Here is an 11,966-nt window from a genome sequence, read left to right on the forward strand (position 1 = left end):
ACTACTGTATTTAATACAATTGATAACAATAAAACCGTTGCACATGTTATGCTCATGCCATACAAACAACATAGAAATATCTTTGATGTATTACCAGAGTTACACTATATTCAACAGAAGTGCACTAAAGTTATTACCAACATTTTAAGATTGAGACTATTGTATGGCGCCCTCTACTGGCTAATTTAATATACTGCAAGGATATAATTTGTTCAGAAATAAAATTAGATATATGGCTGTGGTTTTAATATACATTTATGCGTATTTGTTAAACCACCTGACTAATGAATAATTGAAATGTATTTAGTTCATTTGAAAAAATCAAATGTATTTTTGAGAATGTGAATAATTTGTAGATAATCAAAATGAAAAACTCCAAATTAAAAGTGTCAACATGTAGCCTATAGGTAAAGGTAGGCCTATCTGGCCCTGAGTTTATATAGTAGGAGTCCCCTCACAATTAAGATAAATACAACATTCATTATGCCTAGCTAAAGAATGCATGGATTTTTTTTTTTATAGCTTACATGTATATCTGTAATATGTTAGCCTACAGCATTCGATCTATACAAGAATTTGCAAAAGCTGGCATTGATGCGCTAATGTTCTCATTTTTGTCTGAGGTGACAGGGGTTTTATTATACATCCATTGGTGACAGCCACGTATAAGGTATAAACCTGTAACAGTCTATGGTATGGTATAAACAGGTGACAGCTGCCTTTTGCTCCGAAGTTTTTTTCTCTTTCCGCTTTAACAAACCTGTTGCTGATTGGTCCAAATTCGACATTCACATCCACTGACCAATCAGAACGCCATAATCTTGTTGGTACATTGGGGAAGAAAAAAAAAAAAAAAAAAAAAAACACAACTGAACACAACCTGCACGAGAGGAATAAACCGTTCTACGGCAGTTTGTTTGGTTCTAACGCAAGTATGTACGAAAACTGTGGGGTGCAGGTTTGTATAACGGTCAGTGTTCGTAACGGTCGTGTCGAGCATTCTATCCTGTCTAAATGTAGCCAGGGTAAGCTAACGTTATAGCATTGCAGCTAGCAGTATATTGTCAATGCTTTAATGGCAATAACAGCTGTTTTTTTCACTTGGTAATTTAAGCCTCGTATCAGGACCTTGACGGTTATATGGATTTAATTTTGTGGGCGGCTTTCTTGTATCAGGAGGACAGCGTAGGTTATTTTAGAGAAGCCATCTGACCTTTCAGTAGACGAGCTAGCAGCCGCTGTAGCATGTGACGACGTGTTGTGTGACCAGCGAGCAATGGTGCACGGACGGGGGAGCGTCATCACATCAGGTGAAGCAGATGCGTATGAACGCACCCGAAATCCTAGTTGTAATGATAATCTAAAACAGATAATTAATTTTGTTATATATCTATTCCATGTGAGATAAGTGTAAAATAAGCCTGTTGCAGATGGATGGAAATAGAAGTTGGATATTACAAAACTGGCTCCAATTATTCACTATGTAGGCCCTTGAATTTAGATTCTGCTAATATGGTATCGTGACTGAGTCCGTTTTTTATGCAACAGGAACGCACCACATGATTGTCTTAAAATAGTTGAAAGATACCGTGTAAAAACATGAGCTATATAAATCTTTGTTTACATTTCCTCTCGTGCCTACGATTGCCTGAAAACTGCTGGTAATTAAATGGTTATGTTGGATAAACAAATACAAAATAATCCGTGCAAACGTATAATTGAAGAAGCAGTTGATTTTGATGCTATATAAGAGCTCATGCGGCCGTAAGGAGCAGGTGGAAGAGCACGACACATGATGGGCCTGCCATTTTGTCCTCCCAAGCAGTAGATGAATGTCAAAATGCACAAACTTTACGTTATTACAGGCTTTCAAATAATAATTGAAAGGTAGCTATGAAAAAGATCATGATTGAGGTGTGTGTGGCAGTTGCCAGGTGTGAATGTGTGTAATCAGTGCAGCAGGTAATGTAAGGCAACCATACCAGGGTAAATAAAAATAAAGAGGTAATCTCGGTACAGATTGGCTGTATTTTGGGAAGGTACTCACTGTAGGCAACAAAGTTAGTAGATAAAAGAAAACACGTATATATACATATACTTGAGGGACACTGGCATAAATGACCAAGACAGGCCCCAAGGTTTATTCAGCAGCCAAATGATGATTGTGATGATGATAAAGTACACTGTGCTCAACCACTCCCACATCACAGCTTTTCACTTTGATCATTTTGTGCTTCTTATCATTCAGTAGTTTTAGTTTAAGTGTCATGCTTTATTATGAATGGGTTTCATAGTTTTTTTTGTTGTTTTCTTTCTTCTTCCAACAGAAAGAGAATCCTGTGTGTTCGCCTGTCAAACAAAACATGCCTTCTACTCTGCACTGACCATTAAAATGGTAAGATGGTGTGAAAACAAGTCTTTATTACTTTTATTTAATGCCGACTTACTGGTTTATTCTTTAAATGCTTAGGAAATTGAAGGTCTTTATGGTTAAATGTATGTACAGTGGCTTGCATAAGTTTACACACCCATGCTAAAGTTGACTAAAAAGAGGAATAAAAAAACATCTTTTGGAAATTGATCTTAAAGGAGAATTCCGGTCGATTTCAGACCATTTCGGTGCTGCCTAGGCCTGCACGATTCGGGGAAAAATATGAATCACGGTTTTTTAGCTTAGAATTGATATCACGATTCTCTGCCACGATTTTTTTCTCACGAAGTGTAATGTTTATTGCACACATGAACCATAACAAAACAAATTGGCTGTACCAAACATAGATTTTTTTTTTGGCACATTGCACATCACCACAAGCCTGTAAACATAGATGCTTCAATGAATAAAGAAAATAAAGTACATACTGGCCATTTAAGTACAGTAGGCTACCAAAAATAGTGACATATAACACATTGAACTAAATATGGCCCTGATACAGGCTCTATCTGAACTCATTGAACATGTCTTTACATAATTAAAACATGCCAATCAACATGCTGCAGCTAAAGCTTCAGTCTCTAGAGAAATGGAGTTTGTCAATTGCCAATTTAAGTACAGTATCAAAAACAGAATGATTTCTTAGCACACTCTTTAACTGCTTGCCTTTCATGTCTTCAGCTGTCCTATCAAAATAAAGTCCCCCCCCCCCCCCAAAAAAAACAAAACAAAAAACAAAAACAAAACACAACAAAAATATTTATTAATTTAATGATTAAATAAGGTAAACTCCAAACTTACCTCAATTATAACTTGTCTCCTGCTGGTTGTACTACAACACTTACTTTAAAAAAATAAGCATATGCCTATTTTTGAAAATATTTTTGTATCTCTTTTCGGTGTTGTAGTTTGTAGACGGTCCCGAAGCACTCGTCTTGCCGTCTCAACACTGGAACTAAACAGAGCTGAACTAGCACGACTTTCATGCATTTCTTTCACATCTACTGCAGTCAGATTCACTGTGTTCACTCGGAAGGAATCACTTCACATGGGTAGGCACTTTTAATGACATTTCGAACATGTTAAGAGGCTAAAAGCACATTTAAAATGTGCCCTGTTTCAGTCTCCTGGGTGCAAACTGTAGCAGGAGGATAACACGGTGTAGACAGCACCGATTGTTTTCGTTTTTCTTGCTACTGACAGCTCTGTTGTTTGTAAATTTGGAGTGCTATGTGTTGAAATTGACCGGAATTCTTCTTTAATGCCTTAATTTAAAAAAAATAGGAAAAATCCAACCTTTAAGGACACCAATTTTTTATTTTATTTTATATTTGTATTTTTTTAATTATCGTAAATAAATGTTCTTCCTTAAAATACAGGGGGCATAAGTAAGTACACCACTATGTTAAATTCCCATAGAGGCAGGCAGATTTTTATTTTTAAAGGCCAGTTATTTCATGGATCCAGGATTCCCTTGGCCTTTGGAATTAAAATAGCCCCACATCATCACATACCCTTCACCATACCTAGAGATTGGCATGGTTTTATTTCAGTTAGCCCAATAGCTGGTTTGATTTGCATTGAGAGATGATCTTATGGAAAGTACCCCATGCCAATCGTGAGATATGGTGAAGGGGATGTGATGATGTGGGGCTATTTTAATTCCAAAGGCCAAGGGAACTTTATCAGGATGCATAGTATCCTGGATCCATGAAATAACTGGCCTTTTAAAAATAAAAATCTGACTGGCTCTATGGAAATTTAACATACGGGTGTGAATACTTATAAATTGTGTCCTTAAAGGTTGGATTTTTTACTATTTTTTTTAATTAAGGCATTAAGACCAATTTCCAAAAGATGTTTTTTTATTCTTCTTTTTAGTCAACTTTATCATTGGTGTATAAACTTATGCAAGCCACTGTAGATCGTAACATATATACTCTACAATAATGTTGAGGGCTGATGCAATATGTCCAAACAAATAAAAAATGGACTAAAAAATACATTATGTTATGATGTATAGGATTTATACAATATCATGAATATGTACAATGTAATACTATTCCAATACAATTGTAATACAATTCAGAATGTCTGGGATAGTGGCATTAGGTGGTGGCAATTTGCTGTTTGCCAAATTGAATGAATCAAAATATAATTATTAATCCCATCAGTAGTAATACTTGCTATGCATAATAATTTGATAAAGCAGACAACTGAAACCATAGATAAAGGTTTGGATGTGGCACATGAATTGTATGTATTCGCATGATTCTTGCTATTTTTGGTTGGTATGGTTGAATTCATCTATTGTATGTCACTTTGGATAAAAGTGTCAGCTAACTGAATGTAATGTAATATTGATTTGCATCACCGTGTAAAGTGTGAATGATTAGACTGCAAAAGTGTTTATAATGGACGTTTATGTTCATTTGATGCCATATATAAATGGCCCTAGCTGGCCCTTCAGCTATATTATGTGTGGGTTTGCTTAATGACAATATCTTCTTTATCTATTCAATAGATGTGACAACCGTCAACAGTCTTGTGTGACAGACTTCCTTCCGAGAGCTGAATACAACCTCCGCAAAAGATGGAGGACTCGTCTCACTTGTACATCTCTGAATTTGGAGACAATGAGGAGGATATGGAGGAGGAAGAGGAGGAGGAGGAGGACGACGACGACGACGACGACGACTACATTTATCAAGAGGAAACTAACATGGAATCAGACGTGATTAAGTCACTGTACCCAGATCGCCATAAACATCCAAACCAGGATACTGAGAGAGACTGGAGCTCTTTTCCCTGCCAGCACTGTGAGAGACATTTTACCAGCAAACAAGGCTTAGAACAACACATGCACATCCACGCTTTGGTGAACAATGAGACACACGCAAACACAAGCAATAAGAGCAACACATCTTTTGGTTCAAATCTGGGTCCGCTGCAGCATGAGAAGATGAAGCCTCTGGATTCAGTAGGCTCCGTCATGCAGCTTCATACTTCATCCCCCACTAGCTCTAATACTTCCATTTTGTCGGCTGGTGACCACACTGCTCAGCCAGACAAACTGGGAGTATTAGAGGGGCATCATGCTTGCAAGTACTGTGAAAAGATATTCACTACACATACCAACAAGCGACGACATGAGCACAGGACCCACGAGCAGCACCTGCAAGTCACTGATGTGGAAAAAACCCAGCTGCCCCAAGAGGAAAATCTCCAGAGGATACTCAGTGAAAAATCTCAACAGGAAACAGAGCTTGGTGACAATACAGCACCTGCAGCTGTTGTGGAGAATATAGTGGAACATGCAGAACAATACATGCTAGATGTCTCCAGCAATATTTCAGAGAATCTGAGCTTTTATATTGATGGAAAGATAGTGTCAACAAGTACAGTCAGTAGCTGTGAAGCAGCTGAAGTTCATTCTGGGTCTTCGGCTATAGTTGGGCTGGATGCCCTGATTCTAGACCCCACTCAAATCAGCCAGGTTTTAAATACAGATTCAGTAACAGGCAAAGAGATACCTGGTCAACCACTGGCCAAGAGAAGAACTGCGACACCACCTCTTTTACCACAAATTAAAACTGAACTGGAGTCTGAGGTGGTTGTGTCGTCTTCCTCATCTTCACTCGTATCTTCTTTGATAGAGAATCTACATCCTCAGAATACAGAGTCTACCGTTGTGCAGAAGGAAAGAACTGTGTTTCTGTCTCCAAAGCTGAAGCAGCTCCTAGAAAAGCAGGATGGCCTTAAACCTACACTTGCCCTCATCGCAGATGGCCAGAAGCCTTGTTCACCTGTCTCTCTCGCTGCCGTGCCTGCTGGATCAGGAAGGTTTAAAAGAAGGACCGGATCTCCACCAAGCTCTCCCCAGCAAAACCCAACATCTAAAGAAGAAACACCAGACACTGGATATTGTGATGCTGCAAGTACAGGGCAGATGGAGACCCAACATAGTTCACCTGTGCACCAAACAGCCAATGTGCAGGATGACACAACTCCACCTGTGGAGGAGCCAGCACTGACACCTACCTTGACAGAGAGCTGGCCTCCCGCGACCGGCGGTAACTCCTGTAACCAGCAGCCACTGGATCTCTCTAATACAGTCAAAAGCAGTGGAGATGTAGCTGTAGCTGATGCTGTGCTGGATTTGAGTTTGCAAAAAAAGACCCTTGGTGATTCTGAACCGACATTAAATTTAGTTTCACAGGCAATTTTGAAAGAAGGACAATCATGCATGGTGGAGACAGCCTTGATGAATATTGGAGAGCAAAATGTAAGCCTAGGGAATCTTGAGACCCCTTTAGTCACAGACTTCACCATATTTACAGGTCCAGATATGATGACCCAATTGGAGCCTATGGCAGAAGGACTTGTTTATGGACTTGCACTTCCCTCTGATTCTCTGACTCCATCACCTGCCTCCCTCCCTCCCACCCCTGTTGCTATGCAGCCAGCTTCACCATGCACAATAGCATTTGCTTCCCCAGCCTCACACACAGCACTCCCTACTGCTCCTTCATTAATCACAGTTTTGGCACCACCACATATTTCTAATCCTTCAAGCCAACCAATCCAGGTATTAGCCCCAAATATATCTTCGGAGCCCCTGGTAATTTGCACCGAAAATGCATTACATTTTTCAGAGTGTGATTTAACTACTGCATTTGCCACCGCAAATTCTGCAAATCCTGTTACTCTCTCCCAGTCCTTTGATCCAAATCTAAATCTACCTGGCCATGTGTTTCTCTCTGATCCACTAGCTCTTAATACGCCTATAGTTGAGTCCACTCCTATGTCAGAAGTGCCATTTACGCCCACTGTAACTTTAACTGATTCACTCATCAACTCTTACAACATTACCAGCAACACGGTGTTGATAGAGTGCACAATAGCTCTTGAAGCCCCAGGGAGTATAGTCCCTGCTGCAGTTACCTTACAAGAAAACACTGCTGAGTCTCCAGCACCTACACAGATGGTTGTTAATCACATAGAACAGCAAAAGATTGTATCAATGCCCAATCCTCAAACTGTGGACCCCACTGTTCTTATGTCCTCCATCTCAGAATCAGTAACTCTATCCACCACCGCCTCACTGATATCTGATTGTCCTACTGTGGGTGAATCAAGTCCTGACCCAGAGCCTGTTGTTAATACAGAGTCACCAACCATAAAAGAGGAGGAACCTGCTGACAGTACTGTTTCCATACCCACAATCTCATCTAAGACCTCACCTTCTTCTGAGAAAGCAGTAGAGGACGAATCCTTAAACAACATACCAAGTGATGCACAACAGCAGACTTTCACCAAGAATTTTATCTGCAATGTGTGTGATAATCTTTTCCATTCGATGAAAGAACTAGGCCATCATGTAGGTGACCATGCTGATGAATGGCCCTACAAATGTGAGTTCTGCGTGCTGCTCTTCAGCAAACCCTCCGCTTTGCTTGATCATCGATTAAGCCTCCACGGCGTCGGCAAGACTTACGTTTGCAGCGCATGTGCAAAAGAATTTGTCTACCTTTGTAATCTGAAACAGCATCAGGAAGAATTGCATCCTGGCCAGCAGTGTACGTACACAGAAGACGAAAAGGGAAAACTAAGACCTCAGAACTACAATAACTCGGCAAAAGTCAACGCGCAGCCCTCGGTGCCCGATGCCGCAGAGGAAGCCAAGAAAATGGTGAAAAAGGAAGAAGGTGAAGTAGACATGGCGGCTGAAGAACTGTTTACAACAATAAAAATGATGGCCTCAGACGGAGCCAAAGTCAAAGGGCCTGATGTTCGTCTTGGCATTAACCAACATTATCCCAGCTTTAAGCCCCCTCCATTTCCTTACCATAACAGATCACCTGCTGGCTCAGTGGCTTCAGCCACAAACTTCACCACCCACAACATCCCACAAACCTTTAGCACGGCTATTCGGTGCACCAAGTGTGGAAAGAGCTTTGATAACATGCCAGAGTTACACAAGCATATCCTGGCTTGTGCAAATGCCAGCGATAAAAGGCGATACACGCCCAAAAGGAATCCTATCCCACTTCGGCACTTTGCAAAAACTCAAAATGGAGTTCTGTCTACCACCAATTCTACTAACGGACTAAATGCTTCGAACAAGCCGAGCCAGTCAAACAGATCCAAACCTAACCAAGAATCACCGGTGAATGTGAAGTTCAAGGTGTTGAACAAAAAGAAGAAAAAGTTGGTCCAAAGGGTCATGCCACAGAGGAACAAGCCAGTCCCTTCATCAAATAAAATGTCACCTGCACAGGTGGATGAGCAGCAGGAGATCTTTGTCTGCCCACACTGTAGCAGGGAGTTCACAATGCGTCGCAGCAGAACCAAACACATGGCAGTCTGCCCCAAGAAACCGAAAGAGGTGAAGAAAAGGAAAGAAGGAGGAATCTCTGTGACAAAGGAAAATAATAGACACCTGCATAGAGGGGTTGAAGAGAAACAACAAGCCTCGCCTCAGCATAAAACAAGACTCCAGACTTCTGGCCCTGCTAAAAGGTCTGCCATCCTACCAGTGCAAACTGTCTTTTCAAACAAAAGAAGTAAAATAATTATAAAAGAGAGCATGCAGCCAAAACAAGAGACACCCACTCTGAATGAACTTCCCATTGTTCGCACTTTCAACCCCTCTATGCGCCAGTACAGCAGAGTGCAGCATAACGTCAAAGGAATCCCCATTAAAATCACCATAGTGAAACCACAACAGGCTGCACCACAGAAGGATGAGCTGCCTCCCGCCCAGAGCCGAGAGGAGGCAACCGGAGCCGTTACCAACAGCTCTGAGCAGAGTCCTACAGCCTGAAGACTACTCAGCTACCCACTGGGGATCATCAGGTAGTTAAGGCACATTCAAGTTTACTTGCAAAATGATGATGATAATCAAGTGATGTTTTTACAAAAGAAAACATCTCAAACAAAGAAAAGACATGCACAGTAATTCCTCATGTCTTCCAATCGAGCCTGTCAAGATGATAAGCAGTATAATTGTGCAATTAAAATGTTGGACACACCACCAATAAGATCTCAGCACTGCCATGTCCTTAAAAAAGCTAACGTTATGTACAAAGTGACAAATGAAATAAATAAAATGTCTTAAATTACAAGCATAAATGCAACAACCAGATGATTGTAAGCAACCTCAAGTCCATATCTTTCTCAGTATTTGTTTTGTTTGTTTTTTTCAGGACCCTGCTGTGTTGAGCTCCTCATACACACTTGTGTCACAGTGATACTACTGTAAAGGGAGGTAACTGCTAATCACACTGTAAACCCCATTGACCCAAATTGCATCATACTGTACAATAATAACTGGATTGAGGATGGATAAAACGGACGATACTGCAGTGTGTGGATGTATTTAAATGCTTTTGTAGTAGCTTGGAGTTTTGTAGATTTCTCCTTCACTTCATACACTTTCTGTCAACGGCGTGGATTTGCACTTTGAAGTTAATCTGAATGCTACATGTCACAAATTGGAAAGGAAGTGGGAGGGATAGAGCTGGAAGTCTGCTCTCATTTCCTACTTGGGTGGGCTATTTAGAGAGGATGGCAGGTGGCAATCATTCTCAGCATGCATTTGCACTTTTCTTTATCTATAGTCTGTGGCCTTTTGGTTTAAACTCTTACTGCATGCTGTGACCTTGTACTACAGTAACATTAATTTAGGATGGATTATGTTGATTCAATTAGGCCTTAAACACTTAATCTGATGTTTAGTCTGATTGACAATAACCAGTGTAATTACATAATGGAAGAAGCATCAAGATCTAAACGCAAGACTACGGAAACATGGAAAAGTAACACTCTATAGTACAGTGTAACGTTGTCCACAAGCTACCTATCAAAACGCTTAAGGATATCAACACTGTTGATGAAAGTCAGTGTTTTCAGTTTTGGAGGGAATGTTCCATTAGTAGATATATTGAAAATCAAAATTGTATATAATCTGGTTGGCCCAGTTGCTTTGTATTTGTATGAAAGGTTTGAGAATAATTCCTTGAATGTGCCATCAATTGTATGTAATATGACTAAATGTGGCACAAAGACGATAAAGAATAAACATAGTTTGCTGTTTTCCTCATATGGGATATATTTGGCACTGCAATTGCAAACAGAAGTATTATCTGTAAAACCTGGATGCATCATTGACCCCTTTACAATAATAAGAGTTCAACTCTAAACAGCACAGAGCCAACTTCTGGAATCCTGAAACACTGAAATAGTTCCAGTAGTCCAGTAGGCTTTATTTTGTACCCGTTTCACAAAATGCTTGTCAGAAATATGATTTTGTGTTTATTTTTCCCCATTCAACGACTATAACTCATCATATTAGATATTCCATCTGTTTTGGTCTTTGTCATCTGTAGCATACAGGCTTATAATCTGTCAACAGTTTATTGTGTGAAGTGTGTATAATAAATTCCAACTTGTATAAATCACAAAATGGAAATGTAAGATCAATTATGGGGTACATTTTTGCTGGAACCCTGTAGTGACATGATTGTGGCAAGTTGTCGCTAATCTCAAAGAGTGAGTGTAATGAATTGTATCTTTGATTTCATTTTGTATAAGCTTCTAGTTTGAAGATCCAGTGCTATACAGTGTAGTTATTTAATTATGATTAAATTGAGTTATATTAATTTGGGTAAACTAAAACTTGACGAGAGAGAGAGAGAGAGAGAGAGAGAGAGAGTGTTGCCTTTATTTCAACCCTCGCTGGTAATATCTTCTTCATTCAGATGGACTGCAATGTGTTGGATGTACAGGGTGGTTTGGAGGACTATTATTTAACTGTGAAAAGTGCTTGTAGCATTTCAAAGTATAAATTGAGTCATGTATATTTATTAATAATTTAAAATCATGTTATCAATATCTGAACAGGTCCTCTGTATGATTTGCACTAAAGTTTTTTCAAGCGAGTGTTCAAAATAAATGGAGAATGTTAAAAGATTATATGTGAAGTTTGTGTGAAACTTTCTTTAGTAAACAAATCAAATTCATTCATTATGTAGAAGTCAGTGGATTTCATGTTAGGAAGTTATACCATAATCGTTAACTCTGTTAACAGAATTTGATTCCAGACTTGCATGTAGCCTAAGCATTACAGAACTTAAAAAGTCATATAATGTCCATGTGGGGGCACACTTTCCTTACTTTAACCACTGGAGCAGTAGATTTAATAGAGAGGGGATTTTGTAATACCACTGCATCTCTTCTGCACTCCCACTTTCTGTTAGATAATCCATTCCAGCACATGTTTTCTATTTTTAAAGCATTCTCTCCACCGCCAGTATCTTAACATTTGGAATCTGGATGCAAAAAAGTCTCAATGCAAAGCTATCCAGACTAAGACCTGTGTTCTGGGAAAACATTGAATCATTTTATGTAGCAGCTATTAACTGCATTTGTTTGTCCCATTTCCATCCTTCATATTTACTGTAATATCTACAACAAAAGGTTTAACAAATATTGCAAATGACTGAGGAACAAAGAGACAAACCAAAAGTCAGAA

At 39.5% G+C, this 11,966-nt stretch overlaps 1 protein-coding gene across 5 annotated transcripts; it reads left to right on the forward strand.

Annotated features, from left to right (window-relative positions):
- Positions 1-805: 805 nt before the first annotated feature.
- On the forward strand, positions 806-11,407 carry prdm2a (PR domain containing 2, with ZNF domain a). 5 transcript variants are annotated; one of them, XM_036007842.1, is made up of 4 exons: positions 806-932; positions 2,328-2,395; positions 4,949-9,289; positions 9,640-11,407. In XM_036007842.1, the coding sequence occupies exon 3, from the start codon at positions 5,025-5,027 to the stop codon at positions 9,255-9,257; it is 4,233 nt and encodes a 1,410-aa protein (XP_035863735.1). In that variant the 5' UTR covers positions 806-932; positions 2,328-2,395; positions 4,949-5,024; the 3' UTR covers positions 9,258-9,289; positions 9,640-11,407. The 5 variants fall into 5 exon arrangements, with proteins under 5 accessions (XP_035863735.1, XP_031142204.1, XP_031142206.1 ...); XM_031286344.2 differs by having other exon boundaries at positions 4,956-9,289; XM_031286346.2 differs by lacking the exon at positions 806-932 and adding an exon at positions 965-1,025 and having other exon boundaries at positions 4,956-9,289.
- The last annotated feature ends 559 nt before the right edge of the window (positions 11,408-11,966 follow it).

This window comes from Sander lucioperca, chromosome 12, assembly GCF_008315115.2.
Source record: "Sander lucioperca isolate FBNREF2018 chromosome 12, SLUC_FBN_1.2, whole genome shotgun sequence".
Classification (NCBI taxonomy): domain Eukaryota; kingdom Metazoa; phylum Chordata; class Actinopteri; order Perciformes; family Percidae; genus Sander; species Sander lucioperca.